General features: G+C 40.1%; 1 protein-coding gene across 1 annotated transcript in view; it reads left to right on the top strand.

Annotated features, from left to right (window-relative positions):
• LOC149202324 (urease-like) overlaps positions 1-24,922 on the top strand; it is a 313,306-nt gene that overhangs the window by 219,652 nt on the left and 68,732 nt on the right. Inside the window, exon 5 of the mRNA XM_089399946.1 lies at positions 15,579-15,721. Coding sequence (XP_089256072.1) covers positions 15,579-15,721 — 143 coding nt within the window. The remainder of the gene's footprint in view (positions 1-15,578; positions 15,722-24,922) is intronic.

Raw genomic sequence — 24,922 nt, 5'->3', positions numbered from 1 at the left:
ATCATCATCATCAAAAAAGTACGACACGAGCAAGAAATAAGTGGTGTTGAGGATCCCATGGCGTGGGTATTTGCTCTTTGTTATACTAGAGGCCCATGGCTCTCAATGCTCACCCTCTAAATGCCATTAAGACCCTTTAGAGGGCTTGGATCCCATATAGGGAGACCAAAACCCTAAGATGAAGACACATATGCAATCCTGTATAAGATCCAATGTGTCTCCTCGCCTTCCAGTACACAATTCATTAGTACAATTGAACAAATGAGCTTACAAATCATGGAATCAAGTGGGCACTTCATAGTGGCATGCCCTTCCATAATGGGCTTTAAAATGTATAGGTGTCCCTAGGTTTAAGAAGTAGGTTAAGCAAGGACCCTATTAGGTGGTTTCAACCTCCAAGGGAGTGACAGGTCCATGGTACATTCGTCAGATGGAAGGTGTGATGTGAAATAGTGATGGAACGTAGTGGGGTAACAGGGAAGGCTCCAAGCCACATGCCATGGTAGAAGGGTATCTCTAATGAGGGAAGCCCACACTTGGATGTATACATTGTGAAAATTCCTACACTCGAAGGGAACCCCTACTGCGGAAAATCTGAATCTACTTCACCTACTTGATTTTTAAATTACATTCATCAAGTTATTCTTCTGAAAACTGAAGCAAATTACTTCTGCAGCCTACACGAATTAAATATTTGGTCTCATGAAACAAAAAACAGAGCAAAGAACAAGATACATAGGACACACTTATTTTTGGACACAATAGTCCCCGAAAAACCCAAAGTGGGAAAACTGGTGCAGCAGTTCCGAGGGTTTATTATTATGCAGGAGAAATATCTGAATACAAATCTAAGATGCTCATCTAGCAATCCTTTACAGAGAAAATTTCAAAATACTGGCGGAAAATCTGAGTGAGTTTTACCTCACTTCACACTGCAAAATTTTGGCTGATCCGGCACAAGATTGGCTAACCCTGACTATTTCTACGCTGGCTCTGCGTCACCTTCTCTGCTCTCTGCGTCAGCTCTCCTAGCTGTTCCGACAGTTCCCGACAGTTCCTGCTGTTCTGACAGTTCTGGATTCTGTGTGACAGACAACTTTTCTGCTCTGCGTTGGCCCTTCTGGCTCTGCGTCAAAACTGCGTGGGCCTAGATTGGCCCAACATCAGCTCTCCTGGCTGCTGCGCTGCCTCTCTGTCAGTATTCTTCAGAAAGTCCTTCTCCCGAATTCTCACTGCCCCTCAGCTGCAAGATCTCCCCAATCGATTCCCCCCCTGAGAACTTTTCACCTCAGAAATCGATTTCCTCAATCTCATTGTGTGTGTTTCCAAATGAACCCCAAACCTCCATTTTATACTTTTCTTGTTGAGTCTTCAATGGCCAAGATTAAGTCTCTAATCAATGACTAAGATTAAAACATGACTTGATCCACCCTCTAGATCATTCTCACCCATATTTTGTTTAATACCCATTAATATTTTAATTTCCCTAAGTTTAGACTTAGGAACTCCATTAAAAATATTAATTATTTTAATAAAATACAATCCGGGTGGAATTTCACCAAACGGTTTCTGGGTTCTTTAGAACTCATGTGCCTTACCCTCTCCACCAATTTTCAAGGCTAAAGCACTTCTGGTGCTACCAAAAAATAACACTCCCTCTTAGTGAGGAAAGTGCTCTAACAACAATGTTCACCTACACGTTGCTCTGTTTCTGAAGCACCTCCTTTCTGCACTGTTGCTGCCACCAACACTGTGTTGTTGCTGCTATTGTACTGCTGCCCATGACACTGCCACTGCTAACACTGCATCCGTACTGCAACTCAGTTGCTGAGAGAAGCAACTAAGAAACATCCAAAATTAGTTGAACTTAACCGTGTTCAACATAATACAATGAATGTTGGATTCTGACTGTTGCTGATTCTGACCCTTTGAATCTTCTGCACTGATCAGTCTCTGGTCCCAAGCTATTGCATCTGTCCTCCAAACACTTCATTGCATCATCTGACACTAAGTCCATCCCGCTACTGCTAAATCTTGGGCTCCCGTAGCAAGGATTTGATCTAGGAGGTGGACTCCTCAAGGATCCTGCCCATTTGTAGCTCTTTCGAACTACAACTCTAAATCTCCCCACCTCCCTCTTGGAGATGTGACTGCCATTTCTGCCAAATAGAAATGTCGAATGACATTCTCTCTCCTCTGCAAAACACTTAGACTGGCCTACGCACTCCCCTCAATAGATATGTTGGCATAGATCTTAAGTAGCATACAACAATCCTCTGATTCTTTCATGTCTATTGCAGAAAATTCTTAACTGTTCTTACTCCTTACTCAGGGAGACCATCCATCTAGCAACTCTGCTCATTATTTGGTCCATCCACTTTGTAGAGAATTTATTAATACACTTAATCATGCCATGATTTGGTGGTGCTCTATGTTATACTTGCTAGGAAAGTCCAATAGACAACTCCCATGGAGACTCAATATGTAATGATTAGTCTCTTATTCATTTTCTGCAAAGTCCGAAGGTAGCTTTGTAATCAATAATGCATGAGAGGATCCTATCATGGTTCTATCTTCTTGAGGTAAGAAATTAGGGAGACTTCAAACCTTTCTTCCAAGATCTGGGCTTATGCCTTTTCTTTATACTGAAAACTCAAATTCCCGGCATAGTACAACAGACCATAGGCAGTCATAACCACAAGTTGTCCATGCTTTTAAGTAGTGCATTAAGGCTAGGAATTTAACTTTAGAATTCAACTCCCTCTCAATTTGATAAATGAGACGATTATTATCTGATAATGGCTGCACCTGTGATCATGACTTCTTCTAAATGTCAAGCTGTCTACAGCCTGCTAGCATTCCTGTCAGTATTCCTTGGTTTATGAGCCACAGTCATTTCCATGCAGCCTTAGAGATATAACATATCATCAGAATTAAAATATTAGAGACATCCAGGGATACTATAGCTTCCTCTTAAGCCTTCATCAATCTGCCCTTCTTCTTTAATATGGAACTTTATCATACTGCAATTGTATTAGAAAACTTCCTTATCATCATGATCCTTCTTTAACCAGGGTGAATAAATTCCTTTTATGAGATCATCCAGACAATCAGCTGCTCCATTATATGAAGGTCCTTTTTATTCAGGCATCATAAAATCTGGGCTTTCCAAGGATCCAATCACTGTTCCTTATGATTATAGGGGCTGCACTAAGGGGTTGGTTCTCTGTTAACTGAAAAGAAAAGAGACTTTCAAGTTTGCTCTTATTGTAAACTCTATAACCAAATTTTTAACTGCTTCAAGACCTCCTTCTGACAACTTCTTGATATGACCTAATGGAGTAACTTGCTTCAAATCTGATTATGTCAGGGTTTCTTATGTAATCCTGATTTAGAGTCCCGACCCTTACTAGCACGGTTCCTAACATTATCTGCCACACTCTGGAATCTAGATACTTCAGAGAGAACCCTATACGTACCAAGGATCAAATGCTACAAAAAGAAAAGGTTATAACAGTGGAAAGCTGTGAATACAAGCTGAGGCTATGCCAATGCTCAACTTCTACAACTTTTGACCAATATCACTTGTCATATAGATATATCTGATATCAGCTCAAGCAGCTGTACATCCAATCCACTAACAAAATGATATGTACTGCAATTCTGTTCTTCCACAAGCATAACTCTAAATGCCACCTATTCAACTGCAGATAGTATCATAGGTGGGCAGACTAACATGCTACAACAAACCCTAACATCAGCATGCTCTACTTCACTGTTCCAAGTTTGTCAAGTGCCCTCTACTCAACCTCAGTTCTGACATATGTTAAAATCAATAGGTCAATATCTGCATCGAGACACTGTTGTCAATGAGACCCTTTAATATGTGTCATGCCACTTTCAAATATTCAAATAATGAAACTTCTTTACTGTTGTCAAAAGTGCTGATGATAATTGCTTGTGATATGCCTCTGTCAGCTGCTTGGGAACCACTTCTCATTGAGGATCAATGTGCAACGCCAATGCAAACTGTAAACCCTCACTCAGAATTATATATATATATATATATATATATATATATATAGATATATATATATAACCAACTTACACTGCTGCAACTGCTTCATTGACAGGATTGCTTGTGTTGGCTTAAACTGGAACTATAGGAACTTGATTCAGATGATCACAAGGAATTGTTATTTCAAAGCATAATCAAGTCCATAAAAAAACTCGAACTTTAACACATGGATTTGAAATGGTCAAATGTAACCATAGAAAATTTGACCATGTACCTACTCAAGATCAAGTCGACTTCAATTAAATGGCTTAATGGAATAATATGAGCTCTGTATGAATCTGATGCAGGTCAAAGATCTCTGTTCCTAAATACTTCGGCTCATTACAGTGACAATAGTTCTCAGTTCAGCTCAAGGTCAAATTTTCTATGGTTACATTTGACCAGTGTTGTTAAAATCACGATTTTATCGGAAAATCGCGATTTTTTCCCTTTCCCGCTTAAATCGCGATTTTTATACCAAAAAATCGCGCCTTTTTTTTATACCGATTTTTTCGGAAAAAATCGCGTTTTTTTGAAAAAATCGCGATTTTTATGGAAAAAATCGCAGGTTGTCGGGGCAGCGGGCTTTTAATAGGCAAAAAACGATTTTTTTTATTTCATTATGCTGTCTGCGCGCGGAGGAGGAGAAGAAGAGGTGAGGGAGAGGAGCTGAAGGGTTTCCGTCGAATTTGGGAGCGAATCCAAGTGGTTTTAGGAGAAATCCAAGACAAGATCACCAATTTGTCCATAAAAAAGGTATGTAGATTAATTTTTTTTTGTTTTGCTTCTATAAAAACTTTGTTTTACATTGTTTTTCAAGAATTTTTTGTAATTTTTCATTGATTTGGGATGGGTAATTTGTTATGACTATGAGAACCAATTTTTTATTTTTATTTTCTCATTTTTTTTAAACATTGTTTATTTTTTTTGAATTTTCATTGTTTTTTGGCATTTGCCATTGGCATTTGGTTGGGTAACTTGGGTTTGGAAATTGGGATTTTGGAAATAATTAACTTGTAATTTTGTAAATGCTAAATTGTAATTTGTATTATGTAATCCTAAATTCCTATTTCCTAATCCTTATTTTTCCATAGGTTTGCAAATTCAAAATTCAAAAACAAACATGCCAAGGAAATTGGATCCTTTCTGGGAATATGGTGAACCTAAAACTCCGAATGATAGACAAAACTTGTATTGCAAGTTGTGTGGAAAGGAGATATTCGGGGGGGTGTACAGGTTGAAGTTCCACCTTGCACAAATCCCTGGACATGATGTGGGGCCCTGTCTAAATACAACTGCTGAAATTATCCAAAGAGCCATGAGAGCATTGGGAGAATTAGAGCACACTAGAGAGGCCAAAGAAGAACTCAAAAGGCAACTAAAAAGGTCAGCTGAAGGAAGTGGGCCAAGTGGCACTGGTTCTACTGCAGTGTCAGTCAATCCGGTAGCTGCATCATCATATTTTGTTCCTCGAACCACACCTGGTTCACAACCAACTATTGGTTCAATGCTAAAAAGAACTGAAAAAGAACAAGCTGACAGGTTGATGACAAAATTTCTCCTCTGGAGTGATATTCCTTTCAGCATTATAAGGAATAATCCATTTTTCCAACCTACTGTTGATGCTATTGCCAGTGTTGGCCCGGGGTACAAAATCCCTTCTCTTCATGATTTCAGAGGCCGGCTTCTTCAAGATGAAAAGCGTGACTGCACCCAAAGATTGGAGGATTTTAGGGCATCATGGGCACAAACAGGATGCACTGTTATGTCAGATGGTTGGACTGACCAAAAGGGGAGAACCCTTATAAACTTCTTGGTTAGTTGTCCCAAGGGGACTATGTTTATCAAATTTGTTGATGCAACTCATCAAATCAAAGATGCAAGAACTTTATGTGATTTGCTAGATGTGTTTATTTTGGAGGTGGGTGCAGAAAATGTTGCCCAAGTCATAACGGACAATGCTGCAAATTATGTTGCTGCTGGTAGAATGCTTATGGACAGGCATCCTACTTTATTTTGGACACCTTGTGCTGCCCATTGTATTGATTTGATGTTAGAGGACATAGGGAAAATTCCCTTTGTCAAAGAGATTGTTGACTCATCAAAAGGCATCACAAAATTTATTTACAATCACACATCTGTGCTTAGCTTGATGAGAAAATGCACCAACAACAAAGAGTTGGTGCGCCCCGCCATTACACGGTTTGCGACGAGTTTCATATCTCTTCAATCCCTCTTGAATTCTATGTGGGATTTGAAGAGAATGTTTCTTTCAGAGGAGTGGCGTGCTTCGTCAATGAGCCGCAAACTAGAAGGAGAGGCCGTCTGCAGACTAGTTTCATACCAGGAAGACTTCTGGGTGGGAGTGTAGGAGGTGTGCGCTGTTACAGAACCTTTGGTAAAGGTTCTTCGGTTGGTTGATGGTGAGAAGCCCGCAATGGGCTATTTGTATGAAGCCATGGACAGGGCCAAAGAAGCCATTCAGTCCTACTATGATGATAAGGGAGATGATGGGTTTCAGAGACAACTCCTTCTATGGGAAGTCATTGATGAGCGATGGAACAACACACTCCATCGTCCCATTCATGCTGCTGGGCTTTTCCTGAACCCTGCATTTTCTTATGCATGTGGGTTTGATTTTGATGTTGAGGTCATGGAAGGATTATTAACCTGTGTCCAGAAGATGGTGAGATCTCCAGAAGAACGTATAGAGATCTCTAGACAAATTGAGACATATAAGATGTCAGGTGGCACATTTGGCTTTGAGATGGCTGTCACTGATAGGACGATTAAAATGCCAGGTATTTTTTAGTTTGTACTTTGTAACTTTGTTTCAAATTTCATTGTCTCTTCAAATTCCATTTTTTTCTTATGTTTATTTAAAATTTTATTTGTAATTTTGTTGTAGACGCATGGTGGAAGATGTATGGTGTCAAAGTACCCCTTTTGCAAAAGCTTGCCGTACGCATCCTCAGCCAAACATGCAGCTCCTCGGGATGTGAGCGCAATTGGAGTGTATTTGAAAAAATACACAACAAGAAGCGCAATAGGTTAACACTTAAACATTTAAAATATTGCAAATTTCCAAATAAATTTTTGAATTCATTAAAGTTTTAAACAATATTTTTTTTATAATATTAATTATTAATTATTATTTCATGAACTTTGTACAGGTTGGAGTCCCATAGACTTAATGACATGGTCTATGTCTACTACAATCTTCGATTGTGGGTGAGACAACTAGAGAAGACACCTGATACAGAAGCCATCTCATTGGATGGGATTGACACCACTGCTGAATGGAGGGTTGAGACCGAGAGGCCTCTCATGGATCCCACTGATGATTGGTTAGTGCAGGATGAGGGGGAGGAGGAGGGGGAGGAGGAGGAGCAGGAGGAGCAGGAGCAGGAGGAGGAGCAGGAGGAGGAGGTGACACCGCCTACCCGGGCTACCACTACCACCAGTAGAGGACGTGGTCTCCGTCCACCTCAGCCTCCTATAGCTGCTACTACTAGTTCTTCAGCTTCTAGAGCACGTCAGACTCCACTGCCATTTCCACCAGCACAGGCACCAGCTTCTACATCTAGAGGGAAAGAGAAAGTTGTGCCATTTTCTCGCAAGAGGGGCAGAGGAAATCAATAGGATTAGACTTTCATTTTATTGTATATGACATTATGACATGATGAGATACATTATCATATTTTTTGTTGATATTTTGAGGTTGAGTTGGGACTCAGGACTTACTATTCAAGACATGATTCAATGTTATGTGTGATTTTAGCGCTAGAAATGATATTAAACATCTTATATATTAGTTTTTTTATCATATTTATGTGTCAATGTATTTATTTTATGTTGTAGATGGTTTAGATATTAAAAAAATTGAAAAAAAATGAAAAAAAATGAATATTTTTGTGCCAAACGCTTTTTTCCCGCTTTTTTCCGCTTTTTTCCCGCTTTTAATGATTTTTTCCGCTTTTTCCCCGGCGCCGATTAAATCCCGCTCGCGCTTTTAACAACATTGGTACATATATCAATGCTCAAGGAGATATCCCAGAATTTTAGGATGACATTTGTATAAGGTCGCATAGAACTTCAGTTAGTGCTCAGTAATACTACTGGAGAAAACAATCTTCAAGTAGAGCCGCAGAACTAGGTGCATTGGAAGAATCCTTGTGACAAGGTTAGTGTTGATTTGGGGTAGCATCGAATGTGCTCTAGCCATGAAAATTGGTGGAGAGGCTAAAGCACATGAGATCTCCAAGACCTAGAAATGGTTTGGACAGATTGTACCCAGTTTGGGAGATATTAAAATAATTAATATTTTTAATGGAGTTCCTAAGTCTAAACTTAGGAAAAATAAAATATTAATGAGTATTAATATAAAACTGGGTTAGAAGGTTCCAAAAGTCATGGATCAAGCCAAACCTAATCTTAGCCATTGATTAGAGATTTAATCTCGGCCATTGAAGGACCAACGAGAAAAGTATAAGAAGAGGCTTGAGGGTTAGTTGGAGAATACACCAGAGTGATCAGTCATTCGATTTGCTAGAGCGGGGTTGCTAAGCAAAGTCGAATCAGTGATCAGCAGCGAGGAGCAGTGAGTATTGGACAGAGAAGCAAAGACAGTGCCAAGAGACCAGCGTAAAGGCAGAGAGCGAGAAGCAACAGCCAGAGCAGGCCACGCAGAGCCCAGCAGAGACAACGCAAAGGCCAGAGAGACTGCGTCATCCATGCAGAGAGCAGATGGAGTGACGTAGAGGGTCCCAGAGGCCGCGCAGTGCCTCAGAGGGCTAACGCAGAGGGGTTTGGGGTTGACGCAGAGGTCAGAAGGGCCAGCGCAGAGCTTCAAAGTCGCTGGAAAGGGTTTCGTGGGACAGATTTTCTGAATACCTATTTCCGAATAATGAGGTATTGCTGCCAGTTGTTTTTCTCTATCGGGTGAGCCAGTTTGGCACCCAGTTGTACTCAAGGAAATACTGCATAATAATAAACCCTCATAATAACTGCACCGGTTTTCCTGCATTGGGTTTTTCCGGGGACGAGTTGTCCAAAAATAATGGTGTCACTTGTGTGTTTGCTATTTCTTTCAGCTGTTGATCTATAGATGGTTGAGATAGTTTTGTGTTTATTTCAATGTTTATATGTTTAAATAACTTGTTTGTAATTAACTAGTAGAAGAAATAAACTAGAAGAATATAGATAAAATTTTTAACAGTTAGACTTAGAAATTTCAACAGTTAGTGCCCTAGAGAGGGCCAAAAGATGCAATCATGCCGTAGTCTAAAAAAATCCTTAAGACTGATCCTTTTACACAGAGTGACCTTGACTTTTGATTGATGTTCTTGTTAAGGCCAAGGGCTACAATTCTTTAGGGATCCGCAAGCCAGATTAGTTGTCCAGACTACAATGTAATGATGCCCCCCTTTTTTTTCCTTCGCTGTCCAATCCACAGAGAATTAAAAGTCTTGTGAGGTATGCCATTTATGACAAAATTTCATTGTATTTTGATGTCAAGAAACAAGACCGAATCAACTGTAGTAACCAATGAATCCCAAACTTCTGAATGTAAATAAAAACCCAAACCCTATCTTCAGATATCTTCGTTGTTCAGTAATGTGCAAGTATATAAGCTCAGATGTATGTAAAAGGCTCGGTCTTCTTCAGAATTTAATGCGAAGGCCTGCACAAGATAAGCAACAACCCCAAATTTCCACAGACGTGAATCAAACAAGACCCTTTCTATATGATCCAAAATGAGTCCTAGCTACAGGTGTTGATCTCTTTCAGATGTGCCCTAGCTGCAAGTATTTAACCACTTTCAGACCTCGGATTAGGTCTTCTAAACATTATGCCCAATCTGAATTCCCTTTCTAAATCAAGAAAATTGTGCCATATACCAACTACGATTTGTTCCTCAGATCCACAGTTGCACAAGACAAATTTCAGAGGTGGAATAAGGATAGTGTGTTCAGATTGCTTACTCTTTCACTCCTGCTTGGGCTTGTTCTCAACCTAGCTCTGATACCATGTTGAAATTTCATGTTCTTTGCATAGGACAGCCACTTCAGAATTCCATATTAGCCCATTTATTAAACCATTAGCAATCACATGAATTATTATCATGTTGACAGTAACTGAAGAAAGAACATATACAATTAATTGATATAGACAAGCCAAGACAAGAGGACACAATGATATGGTTCAAGCCAGGGAAAAACCCCAAGATGGGGAAAGCCCTTGATCAATTCTTCTTATTATTAATATCAGTTGTTCAACAGAAAAAGAGGGAGAAAATACAATTGATGATAAAGAGGCAACCCTGGTAATTCTTCCATTCAGCCTTCAAATGATGGCAGTCAAGATCTTCCTTAACCGATGATCAGTCAAGACAAAGCAGCTGGTAGAAAGGCTTCTATACTAGGCAGACAAGTTTGATCAACATGGTGATGTAACAACTGTAGATCTGGAACCCAAACTTGTTCTAGGGTTTTGATATTGACTCGATCATGAACTCAGAAAACCATCAAAAGTGCATCTTATCTCAATATAGTATCGCATTTCGCCTTTAATAAGGGAATGTCTCACGCGGTCTTTTCTAAATGAAACTGATCTGTTAGTATCAATCAACATCCCAAACATATGGAAGAAACCCTCTATTCATTTGCACTGTACAAGGAGAAGATGCAGCGAGGGAAGAGGAGCTTTCCTAGCCCACTCAGCCCACAAAACAAACATTCTAACTCACTGTAGAAGGTGTCCTATCCTGCGGCTTCAACAAAGAGAATATAACCCTTAAAATATGCACAAGAACTCTTCTGACCTTCCTCTTGAGCTACGACCTAGGTCTGCAAGGAAATCAGCCTCAAAATCTGTCCAAAACTTGTCCTTCATGATCTGCCTAAGACCTCAGACATCTGCAGCTAGGTCTGCAAGGAATCCGAATCCTTCCAACAAAAATATACCTCATTCAGCTCGAGCTCCTTGCCTCCTATCTTCCTGCCTCAGAACCGCACCAAAAATCACAGAGCAAATCCATGTGAGAATGCTCTTAGGATGTCTACCAATGAAGGTGGAGGCACCCCTATTTATACAATTCGGTAGAGGGCCAAGAAACGTGTCTATTGGACCTGTTGAGCCGACATAGAGATAAGGTCAACCTTGATAATTTTCGTGTGAGAGAATAAATTCAAAAACTCACTTTTACTTATCCAAATTTGACGATCTTTATATCGATTTTGGTCCTCTCAAAAAGAGGAATTTAATGCAAAAATCATCTCCATCAAGTGGGATGTCCAAAGTGGAATTTGGCCCTAGTTCCTAATTTTAACAAATCTGCTCCATGCAAGATGCTCAACTATATACAACAATTCTCCAATGTTCATATTATGGAAATTGTTTCTCTATTCCTAATTCTAGCTTTAAATTACTCTCCCAAATAACCAGTGGCTCTCATAGCAGATGAAAGAAAACATTGTAAAAATAAATTACAGAGTATAAAATATTTAACAGTAACACACCAGCTCTCACACCAATTCAATAGAGGTGTCAGGATTTTTCATCTCCATAAATTTCTCAATCAATAACTCCACAAATCACTACATAATTCTCTCAACAATCATCCACAAATCTCTCGTCTGTCATTCCACTAATTTCTCCATAAATGTCTCACTAAAAACAACAACTTTAATTATTTAATATTTGAAAAATGATCCATTATTCCATCAATTGATATTGACACTAACTCTTGTTGATGGTTATTGAAACAATGACCTTTGGTGTGACTTGACAACATTAATGATAAAGTGACTCTTGTTGACTTAACTTGACAAGTGACAGTAACCTAAAAGACAATGATATGTGACAGTGAGACAACATGACTGTGTGTATAATTGTGACAATGTTGAATGCCAACGATCTCAACAGTGTTCTTATGAAGTTGAGTTTTGACATACAATATTGACTGATTAAGAGTAACAGTGGAAGCATATTGTCATGGACGTGTGGCATATCAAATTGCAAGATAAAGATTGATCTGATATGGTATTTGTGGGAATTGATGTTGTCCTTGATTAACTATACTAAGGAAAGTTATAGTTAATTCTTGATGAGGCAGTTTTTGGCTGAGTTATCTATACATAATTGATTGAGATAGGGTATGTTGTATAGTTTGAATAGAGATGAAATTGGTCAGTGCTTATAGTGGTAATCCCGTTGTAACATTGACTTGGTTGTTTTGTATGGAAAAGGTGATTACAATGAGATAGTGTGTGATGTGAGACAATGGTCTATGACTTGTCACAATAATTGAATCTTAGACAATAACACTTTATGCGTCATGACAATTCTCATATACAGTGGTATTTGGCTAACAAGGACAGTGAGTTTAGTAATGATTGTGATTGGACTGCCAATATTTTTTGATGATAATATTGACAATGTGACAACTAAGGTCTTGCAATACAATCTAAGCAAAAACAAAGTTATGTGTTGACAAATTGTGCAGTGGTTTGATTTGGTTTGTGATTGAGCAGAGGCAAGATTGTGTTTTAGGAACGATTGTGCAATGGTTAGATTGAGCAAAGATTGAGCAATGAAGCTGCCAGGATTTGTCAATGATATACTTACCAAGCAGAGCAACTGTATCTTCATTACAATTTCTTATATTGATTCAGAGCACAGGGGGATCCAGTGTGAAAATTGTGAAATGTGGTCTGCCGACTCTTCAGGGTGGCATGGTGGTGCAAGGTAGGTGATTGGAGTCACCTTCAGGTTAGAGCCTGACAACACTTCATGGTGGCAGGGTGGTGTTAGGGAAGGTCGGAGCCTACACGGGGCGTTGGAGCATCTGTCTAGTTGTCGCTGATATACAGGGTGTTGGAGCATCTATCAGGTTGGAGCCTAAGATCTAGGGTGTTGGAGCATCCTCCCAATTATAATTGGTAAACAAGGTGTTGGAGCATCCTGCATGTTGGAGCCTGTAAATCAAGGGGTTGGAGCCTCCTTCAGTTAGAGCTGAAAACTTGATGTAATTATTCTTTTGAAGAAGACAAATATTAAGAAGCGTTCGGTGGTTTTTGACCCGGAGGGGGTTTTCCACCTAAAAATCCCTATGTCCACTGTCTTGATTATTGCGAGTTGTTGAATGGTGTTGTTTATTGCTTTTTGCTATCTGATACTGATTAATTTTAAATACTGCTGAAGATTAGCTAATGCTCTGAAGAGATTATAAATTGTTAATTGCCAAGAAATACTAATTCACCCCCCTCTCAGTATTTCCAACAAACATAACCAATTCGGCCTGTAAAAAATTACTGGTCATACCACACTGAAAACCGGCTCTTGAAAACACCCATTTGGCTTCCACAAAATTCTGGGCGTAACCCATTAGTCTGGCATTGTTTGGGAATGGGTTTTGGCTTGTTCCAAGCCTCTTGTCTGCTTGGAAACACCCAACAGTTCGACCCTTTTTAAATAATGAAATTCGGGCCTCATAAAGATAAGTTTCGGCCCCTTTCCTCTTTCCCAACAGCTCGACCCTCCTCTTGGGCAGCAAGTTGGCCTTCCTCAAGAGAAATTGGCTTGTAAGAATGGGTTTGGCCTCCCTGTCATAACCAAAACGGCCCTTAAGGAATGTGGCTTCCCTATCATAACCAAAACGGCCCACACTTAGAATTTCGGCCTCTATAGCAATGGTAGCTCCTCTGCAAATGATTTATCACTGGCACCCATGGAAGCTTAGCAAATTTTTGGCAAGAAGAACCCAACTAGAGTGGCAATTTCTTCCACTGAAATTGGGGGTTCCAGTTAGGGTAGCAATTTCTTCTCCCGAAACTAGATGGAAGATTTTCCCTAAAGGCTAAAACCCTCCAAATGAACTCCCTTGAGCTCTTGAGCACTGCAATAAGAGAAATGGTCAGAGTTGGTAACCTTCAAAATGAGCTCTTTCCCTCCTTTTATAATCTTCTTTGGTGGGTCCCTTTTAAATTTTTTATTTTAGAGTGAGTTGACCTAATTGCCACCCTTTTTAAAAGCACAAAAGACTGGAAGCATCCTTTTTGCCACCCTTCTAGCTGAATTGAACAAAATTTGTCAAAAATTGGCCAGAATGCAATGCTGATTAAGATGGTGGGGGCATTACATAAAGTAGTTGTTCAGGAGTCAAAGAGGAACCAAGGAGTTAGCAAAGGGACATCTTTCTAGCCGTTGCAAGTCAAAGGGACTTCATTTTCAACCAAGTCAAGTTCTTCTTCAACACAATTGAGTGGGCAAGGACCAAGTCGAGCCAACCTATTGGACGTTGTAGAGGTTGTTGAGCATCTTAATGGAACATTGAGGCATCTTTGGACCATTCTTCAACCTCTGTACCATAAGCAAAGGGAACATTGGACCTCCAAAGGGAAATTGAGCCAATTTGACCCCTTAGTGGGAAAATTCATGAATGTAATGCAATATTTTATTAAAAGTGACTAAGTCTCTGACATGTGACCTGTAAATATTATTTTCTAGAGGAGTCCAACTAGCCATTATGTAACTGTTAGGAAAAGTTATGTAAAAAGATATCCTCCCTTTAGTAAAAGGTTGATGTTGTTGTGTGATATCATATGCCATAATAAAAAGAACTCATTTTGCATACCTGTATATATTTCTTTGTATAAAACACCTTTGCAATGCCAATGACATGTTTTCGATATTTGAATCATTGTAATGGTTATTTCAGTTTGCGCCTCTAGTATCTACTGCTTTTTCTGATATGGCAGCTCTTTTAGCTGGTGTGTCAGCCATTACAATGGAATAACAAAACAAAAAAAGCTCACTGTAATTTATGACAAATCAAGTTATAAATCATTTTTTGTTTTCTTCCAAATATTAAATTAATGATTCATATTCTAAATTTGTTATCTCATGTTATATATATCTACTTACCATATCCTAGCCACAATATCCATTTCTGATACCATATTCATATTCATTTTGGATATCACATGCATATCCATTCCCATTTTTGTATACATGCAACTTAGGGAAAGGGTCATTAGTGTTTGGTTACCCCAGAATAGATATTATTTCAGAACAACAACAACAATACTAATGTTAGTGATAATGGTAACCTAAGTCAAGATTATATGCTAACAAAGTTATCATGTTGTTGCCACTCCTTGAGGAGTTTTGTTGGGTTCTTTGGATGCTCCAAAGAGGTCACTGGTTTATCTAGGAGAATCCATAATGGACAATGCATAACTAGTTGTTATCTCTCCACTCTTTGCCACTAGAATGGACTGTGTTTATTGTTTATCTTTTCACTCATCCTGTAGAGCAATACTGTTGGAACTATGAACCATTGTTTTTTATTATTGGATTTTTAAGGGCCTTGGAAGGACATGAAAGAATTAATCGTTGCATTTGATGATATTGGATCTTGTTTTCCTGACTAGCTATATATTGTTATCCAAGAATAGGATTTCGAGTTTATAAAAATTGTTTCCAATAACTTATCCTGTAATTGTGTTCATGCATGCAGTCCCGAGTTTGGATCAATTTACTGTTATGGAAGAGCAAAGCTGGCCAGGAAAAATTTATTCAGTACAAAGAGATATTGTTTTGAATCCAGGTCGGAGAGCTATTAAAATTACAGTCACTAACACGGCAGATCGCCCTATTCAGGTCACCCCACTCTCTCAATAGATATGCAGTTTGAACATAAAAACAAGTACATAAATTGGAGACATAAATGCATGCTTTTGTGTGAGAACAAAATGCACATGGGCACTCTGCTCATGTAGCTTATTCTCTTGCCATTACATTGCTTTTCTTCAGCATGTTGACACATACAGATGCCAAAAACATGTCTGTGCATTATGCATTATTTCGAAAATTGCCTTTGAAATGATCCATATTGCTTATGCAATTTCAGAGATATTCGAAATTTAATTTCACGATGCATCATCAATGATCTGCCCAATCAACTAAAAGGCACTAATTATAGTACTTGCTTGACTTGGCTTCTAACTATCACGAGGTTTGCATGGAATCCTAGGGTATTTGCAAGAGTATCTTCAGAACCAAGTTCGGGTTGTACAAATTGTTGGTCATGCCATTTAGCCTCATGAATGCTTCAATGACATGCACTCATCAATGACATCTTCTGGCCACACCTTGGGATGTTTATCCTTGTATATCTGGATGATATTATCATTTATAGGAAGAACTGGGAGGAATGCTTGCAAAGTTTGTGCTGCATGGACATGCTCAGACATCACAAGCTTCTGTTTAAGTCTAGGTTGCACAAATTTCCGGAATGCAGGAACATTGTGAGTGGGGATACGAGTATTTATCATGTCTAGAAATTTCTACCAAATTTACAGGAAGTAGCAATAATATTATTTAAGAAAAGTTGAAAAACGAAATTAATACAATAAGTTATGTTATATATATAATATAATTTCTATTTTAATGATACAAGGTCTTCTCATGTATAACATAACTTATATAAAATATAAAATTTATTATTTAATTATAAATTCATGTACAATAATACATATATATTTACAAAATCATTAATATACACTAATTAATTATTATTATTTTTTAAATACATCTTATATTTACAAAAAGAAGACAAAAAAGTGCAAGGGTATATACAATGAACTTCATAACCTCTTCACAAGAGCTACTAAGGCAGAAACAAAAACGGAATACTCAGTGTGATCTAAAGATTGAGCATCTTTGATCAACAAGATTTTTTTTTCCAACAATTTATGACAGACCTCATCCTTCCAGACTAAATTGAAGGTAGACAAGGAGGGAAGCTCATGATCAAAAACAAGTCTACACTGCAACCATAAAAGAAAAGGCATCACTATCCTCAAACAATGCCAATACACATAAAAGGTAATACGAACAAAAGTTGAGCCATCACTAAACAAAACTGCCCACCAGTGAATCCTTCTTGGCAGAAGCTTCGAATGTTGGTCCTCAAGGCTCAAACCAACTCCAACAATGCTTCGAAAATCGTCAGTCTTCAAGAATGTTCCTAACTATCTTTGGGCATTGAAAAATAAGAAAAAGGTCATCTAACAGATCAATCCTGGCCAACCTGACCTTAGATGGAAATCCATGATAAATGACAAACCATGCAAACATTGTCAACTTATATGACAGTTGTATAGTCTAAACACTATGCAGATGCCACCTAACACTCCTTAAGATCCTTCAAGGCTCATCTAGTGTTTAAGAATCAGGAAGAGAGGATGTTTTGGACGAATAATTGAATACAAAAGGAAGAATCACACTACAACAATGACTAACCAAAACTCCAAGTCCAATCTCTCCAAAAGGACCCCAACATACCAATATCCATCTTAAATAATTCGAACTCCAAAATAAGGGCACATAACTCCATAATCAAGAGTCAATTAGAAGAAAGAAGCTTGTGGTCTTAAGCAAGAGGTCTCACTCCTTTTGGGCATGAGCACTTGTATCCTATAGATTGCACTTGGAGAAATGCCTCTGACTCAGTCTACCTATTTGAAAGTGTAGCCTCTTTGCAATGCACATCCCTTGCTATTTCCAGCTCTATATCAGCTAGCAAGCTAAGTCCCACCTTGCCCAGCTATGCTCCTATTGACATTGAATCAACCCCACTATAGATCTCCATGCAAGCTGGATGCTCCTAAAAAATGAGTGAGCGTGAAACTTGAAAGATAAGGGGAGTGGAAATAATGTCATATAGATCAAAAGACCCTTGAAATCTGCCAAGATGCCAACACTAACCTCACCCAGTACTAAGTAGGAACTTGCCAAGGCATTGGTCCCTCCAAATACTGCACCACTTATTAAGCCACCAAGACACTTCCCTGAGAGGTAAACATTAATCAAGCGTATACCACCTTTGCCTTTGGGCATAGTGCAAACATCCCAAGGAACTGAGGCAGATCACATTCCCCACCATACTTCGACCACAAATAAGTCCTCAAGAGTCGCTTAAGTTGTTGGAACTAGGTCTTGTTGAGGCACCACAAGAAATGTAATACACATGCGAGACCTAAAGGATACAACCAACCACAATCAAGTTCCCTATATAAGTGATGTCCTTATAATGCCAAATATGTAGCTTACTCTACATCCTTTGCAGACACCAATCTCATATAGCGACTAGAGACAACCAATTGTTGGAAATACTGAGAAGGGAGTGAATTAGTATTTCACTTCAATTAGTTAATTTTTAATCTTCAAAGCATTAATTAACATTAGCATCAAATCAAACATAAACAATTAACAACACCATTCAACAATGCACAACTTCAAAGACAATACACATGAGACTATTGATTTTTGGTAGCATTGGATGTGCTCTATCCATGAAAATTGGTGGAGAGTCTAAGGCACACGAGATCTCCAACACCCATAAATCGTTTGGGGAAATTCTACCCGGATGGAGAGATATTAAAATAATTAATATTTTTAATGGGGTTCCTAAGTCTAAACTTAAGAAAATTAAAATATTAATGTGTATTAATATAAAATGGGTGAGAAAGTTCTAAATAACTGTTGAAATTTCTAAGTGTTTCTGTTAGAAATTTAATCTGTATTCTTCTGGTTTATTTCTTCTACTTGTTAAATTCTAACAAGTTATTTAAAACATATAAATAACGAAATAAACACAATACAGTCTCAACATCTACAGATCATCAGCTGAAAGAAAACAAACACACAAGTGACACTGTTGTTTTTGGACAAATGTCCTCGAAAAAACCCAATGCGAGAAAATTGGTGAAGCTATTCTGAGGGTTTATTATCATGCAATATTTCCTTGAGTACAACTGGGTGCCTAACCGGCTCACCTAACAGAGAAAAATACACAGCAGCAATACCTCTACATTCAGAAATAGGTATTCAGAAAACCTTTCCCACGAAACCCTCTCCAGCAACTCTGAAGCTCAGCGTCGACCCTTCTGGCCTTTGCGTTAGCCTCTTGCTGACCTGCATCAGCACCAAGACCCTCTACATCAACCCTTTGAGGCATTGCACAACGTCTGAGACCCTCTACGTCACTCCAATAGCCTCTGCGTGAATGACGCAGTCCTTTTGGCCTCTGCGCTGTCCCTGTTGGGCTCTGCGTGGCCTGAACTGGCTGCTGCTCTCGCTCTCCATGCTTCTGCGTTGGTCTCTCGTACTGTCTCTGCCTCTCTGTCTAGTACTCATTGCCCCTCGCTGCTAATCACTAATTCACTTTTGCTTAGCAACTCCGCTCGAGCAAAATGAATGATTGATCGCTCTGGTGTCTTCTCCAACTTACCCTCGAGCCTCCTCTTATACTTTTCTTGTTGGTCCTTCAACAGCGGAGATTAAATCTCTAATCAACAACTAAGATTAGATTTGGCTTGATCCATGAGTTTTGGAACCTTCTAACCCAGTTTTATATTAATAACCATTAATATTTTATTTTTCCCGAGTTTAGACTTAGGAACTCCATTAAAAATATTAATTATTTTAATATCTCCCAAACTGAGTACAATCCGTCAAAGCCATTTCTAGGACTTGGAGATCTCATGTGCTTTAGCCTCTCCACCAATTTTCATGGCTAGAGCACATACGATGCTACCCCAAATCGACACTCCCTCTTAGCGAGGACTATGCTCTAGTAATACTCCACACCTATGTCACAAGGTTCGTCGAACTTTAACCTTGAGGTTCGAATTTTGGTGAACCTTAAATTTTTTTTAAGGTTCGGCGAAGCTCATCAAACCTCATAGCCATTGACCAAGTTCATAGATCAAAACTCATAACGTCATGTCACAACTCAAGCTTGTAATTTATCCTTGCAATTTCCATGTCTGTGATAACATTTTTTATGTTTACTGATGTTGATTTATTACTATTTTATCCTATATATATATATATATATATATATATATATATATAAACAAACCTAATGGCGAACCTCATCAAAAAATTCGAACCCAAATCGAACCTAATCATTGCCAAACCTGAACTTGAACCTAAACCATGTGACATTGCTCCACACTGAGCATCACTGATTATCCGGCACTGGTGCCTGTGTTGATGCTAGGCCTCCCCGCCCAAATTCCTATGTACTGCTGCATCCTGTACTATCGCCCATGGCCCTGCCACTGCCACTGCTGCATCTGTACGATAGCTCCCTCTACATCCATGCTGCTGCTGGTCCATCCTCCCAACATTGCATCTACAATGCATCCCCTCTCATCATGCTGCATTGTGCTACTGCTAATCGCTACTGCACTGCAACTCAGTCACTGAGAAGTAAGTAACTGATCCACCCAACTTCTGACATCCTTGTCAGGCTAGAAACACTCCTGATGCTGAAGCTCCCTCTGCCGCTAACAAGTGCTCCCTCTACTGACCTCTGCATTGCTGCAACAACTCCCTGCATCTCGCACTGTTGCAAACCTCTCTGTGCCATCTTGCACTGTTGCAACACCCCCATGCCTCTTGCATTGTTGCAGCCTGTTAGCCTCGTGTTGCCCGGGGACTCCTGCACTATAGCACCCTCTGCCGATTCATCCGCATCCATCTCTACCGACATCCGCCAGTCCTGCTATTCCTCTTCAGGGCTCCGGTAGCAAGGTATAATCCAAGAGGTTGGGTACCTCAAGGATCCTGCCCCTCATCGCCTGTAGTCCTCCTAACTACAGCTCGATGTGTCCCCACTTCTTCTCAAGTGGCACATGAGCACTCATGGCACAATCGTCATCCTCCTCGACTTCTTTCTCTGCCTTCACTGGCGCTGCCTTAGACTCATAAGCCTCTCCCTTGATCTTCTTCCTTGGACACTAGTTTGCATAGTGACCCAGTTCCCCACAATGGAAGCACTTGACCTTGGAGAGGTTCTTCTTCTTCCTCTTTTCCTCTTCCTTCTTGATCCTGACCCCTTTGCTGCAACTTCCCGTCTTGGTTAGCCGTCTGATCTCTTTTTGACAAAGAGCCGCCCACAATTCTTCCCAATTTGGAAGACTCGCCCTGCCCATTATCCTCTGGACAAATGTCTCCCACTCCTCAGAGATTGCGTTAAGTGTGGTCCTCACCATCAACTCTTGATCTGGCATGGCCCCTATGGAAGTCAGTTGGTCACGGATCTCCTTCAATAGATCGAGGAAGACATCTATTTGCTCTCGCTTCTGTATCTGGTATGACCTTAGCGGATTCTCCAGGAGCATCTTCCTCTGCACGGAAGTATGCTGGTACAATGTCTTCAAAGTGTCCCACATCTCCTTTGGCTTTTCCTTCTCGGAAATATGTTAGACCACATGATCCTTGACCCCATCAAGGATGATGCACTTTGCCTTAGCCATTGCCTCCTCGTACCTTTCATTAGCTACCAGGTCAACTGGGATATCCATTACTCTCAAGGCGAATCCCTTGATACGATGTCTGTCTAGAATGGACAAGATCTTGGCCTTCCAGACCACAAAGTTGGGCGCTCCGTCCAGCCTGTCCTGATCTCTTAGCCCATTCACGGCCATCTCTTTGCTCTTCTCTGTCGACTCCTCCGAGCCTCTCTACTTCCCGCCTGGAAGTTCTCGGTTGGACTCCTGCTGAGTCTCTCTACTTCCATTCTGGAAGTTCTCGATTCGACTCCTCTGAGTCTCTTTACTTCCAGTCTGGAAGTTCTCTTCTAGACTCCCTCTAAGTCTCGGTTTCCCTCTTGGAAATCCTTCTGCCAATCGTCAAGTTTCTCCTCTCCGAGCGTTTGTGCAACTGCAACATTGATCCGGATTCCTTGGCTAGAAATCTGCCTCGGCAACAACTCCCTCAACCTTGGTTTTGCCCTATTAGGTACTGTTCTGACCGTAGTACCCCACCATCTTTGCTCCCGCAAACTGCTCACATCTCCCTTCGCCCCAACAACTGAAGGATTGATCCTCTTGGCTCTATGCAATCTCGACACCGGCAAAACAACTCCGTCAACCAACTACGTCAGCCCTCCTGGCCTCTGTGTGAGCCCATTTTTCTCTCTTCAGCCTCTGCGCTGGCCTCTCTCAGGCCCAGATTGATGATGCAGTTCCTTTGCGTCAACCCTTCCTTTGTCACTTCTGCAAGGATCAACTATTGACACTCGGGACATTTGATTCTGCTGCAAATGGTCTGCTTAGCTGATGCCTTCAGCGCTCCTATGATTTGCAACCACCCTCTAATACCATGTTGAAATTTCTAAGTCTATCTGTTAGAAATTTAATCTATATTCTTATGTTTTATTTTTTCTACTTTTTAAATTCGAACAAGTTATTTAAAACATATAAATAACGAAATAAACACAATACAGTCTCAACATCTACAGATCATGAGCTGAAAGAAAACAAACACACAAGTGACACTGTTGTTTTTGGACAAACGTCCCTGGAAAAACCTAATACGGGAAAACCGATACAGCTATTCTGAGGGTTTTTTATTATGTAGTATTTCCTTGAGTACAACTGGGTGCCTAACCGACTTACCCGACAGAGAAAAATACATAGCAACAAACATTCGGAAACAGGTATTCAGGAAACCTCTCCCACGAAATCCTCTCCAACAACTCTGAAGCTCAGCGCTAGCCCTTTTGGCCTCTACGTCAGCCTCTTGCTGACCTGCGTCAGCCCCGGGACGCTCTGCGTCAGCCCTTTGAGCACTGTGCAACCTCTTAGACCCTCTGCGTCACTCCAATAGCCTTTGCGTGGATGATGCAGTCTCTTTGGCCTCTGCACTCTCTGCTGGGCTCTGCGTGGCCTGAACTGGCTGCTGCTCTTTCTCTCCCTGCTTTTGCGTTGATCTCTCAGTACTGTTGAGTACTCACTGTCCCTCGCTGCTGATCACTAATTCACTTTTGCTTAGCAACCCCGCTCTAGCAAAATGAATGACTGATCACTCTGGTGTCTTCTCCAACTGACCCTCAAGCCTCCTCTTATACTTTTCTCTTTGGTCCTTCAACGACCGAGATTAAATCTCTAATCAACGACTAATATTAGATTTGGCTTGATCCATGAGTTTTAGAACTTTCTAACCCAGTTTTATATTAATAACCATTAATATTTTATTTTTTCTAAGTTTAGACTTAGGAACTCCAATAAAAATATTAGTTATTTTAATATCTCCCAAACCGGGTACAATTTGTCCAAACCATTTTTGGGTCTTGGAGATCTCATGTGCTTTAGCCTCTCCACCAATTTTCATGGCTAGAGCACATCCGATGCTACCCCAAATTAACAATAACGAGGATCAAGCCAGATCTAATCTTAGCCATTGATTAGGGACTTAATCTCAACCGTTGAATCGTCAACAGGAAAACTATAAGAGGATGCTTGAGGGTCAGTTGGAGATACACCAAGACACCAAGAGGTCAAGGAATACATATCAGAGAGGCAGCAGAGTGGTTTGCTGAGGAAATCGAACAAATGATCAGTTGCAGTGAGGGTCAACTCGACAGGAGGCCAAGGAATGCATATCAGAGAGGCAACAAAGTGCCGGAAGAAGCAGCGCAGAGCCTTGGAGGGCTGACGCAGAGGCGTAGGAGGCCAACGCGGAGGGCCAAGAGGACACAGAGGGCTTTAGAGGTTGCGTTGAGGTGATTCAGTGGGACAGACTGAGAGCTGATTGGCTGATGTAGAGCCAGAGAGGGCGATGCAGTTCCAGAGAGTGCATGGAGCAGCTTTTGCTGTCTAGCACAATGAACAACTGGAGTTGCTGTGGGATCGTTCATCTGGTTGCTGATGAGCCAGAAGATCTGTCTTCGGATAGAGGTATTGCTGTCACGGAAATTCTCTGAAGGGTGAGCCATTTCTGGCACCCTAGTTGTATTCAGAATCTGCTTAATAATAGAACCCTCTATATGTTGCACCAGTTTTCAACTTTTCCCACATTGGGTTTTTCCGAGGACGATTGTCCAAAAATAACAGTGTCCCTTGTGTTGTCTCAGTTTATTTCAGTTGCTGATTTGTATGTTTGTGAAGGCTGCAATTGTGTTTATTTCGATGTTTAAATTATTAAATAACTTGATGTAAATAACAAGTAGGAGATAATAAACCAGATATTGCAGTAGGTGTTTCTGATGTGTTAGATTCAAGAATTTTCACATGGTATCAGAGCGATTGCAGATCGCAGGAGGACTGAAGACGCTAGTAGAAGAAATCTGAAAATTTGCAGCAGAAAAGCAGCTTCCCTGAGAGACAACGTTGTTCCAGAGCTAGAGATGCAGAGGGAAGAGTGACATAGTGCAGAGAAGGTGACGTAGAGGCTGCGCCAGCATTCTGAGCCAGGAGGGGAAGACGCAGTAGCTGGGAGGAGCCCACGCAGTTAACGATTGTATACAAACTATGTAAGACAAAGTTTTGATTGTATACAAACTATGTAATGATGTTAATTGGTGATGCCACTGTATAGTGATATGAACCACAAAGATTCAGATAGACGAACCACTGTGATAGAACAAAGATGTAAGGACTTTAATATCGAGATCATATACATTACAGAGATGCAGAACTGTGCATGAGATCATATATATATATATATATATATATATATATATTATAGAGATGCCAATGCGAGATCAAGAAGATGCGTGACTATATCATTGAGAGTGAGTAATCCTGTGAGAGAAAAGTTTGAAGCCAATGCAGAGTTCCTGTAGTGAGAGACTGTAGGCACTGTGGTATAGTATAGTCCTGCGGCAGAGTATGGTCTTATATAGATAGAGTAGTCTTCAACAATGCAAGAGCATAGAGCGGACTAGTCATAGAACAGGGATGCAAGACTGAAGCAGTGAGAGTCGTATATCCTTGTGAGAGACTTAAGGTATATAGTCCTGAGAGAGCATCATGAATACCTGTAGCATATCATAATACAAATCTA

This window comes from Pinus tabuliformis, chromosome 2_1, assembly GCF_031772625.1.
Source record: "Pinus tabuliformis cultivar Carrire ecotype Pingquan chromosome 2_1, CPIR1, whole genome shotgun sequence".
NCBI lineage: Eukaryota > Viridiplantae > Streptophyta > Pinopsida > Pinales > Pinaceae > Pinus > Pinus tabuliformis.
The sequence above is the reverse complement of the archived record's forward strand: the minus strand, read 5'-3'. Positions and strand labels throughout refer to the sequence as shown.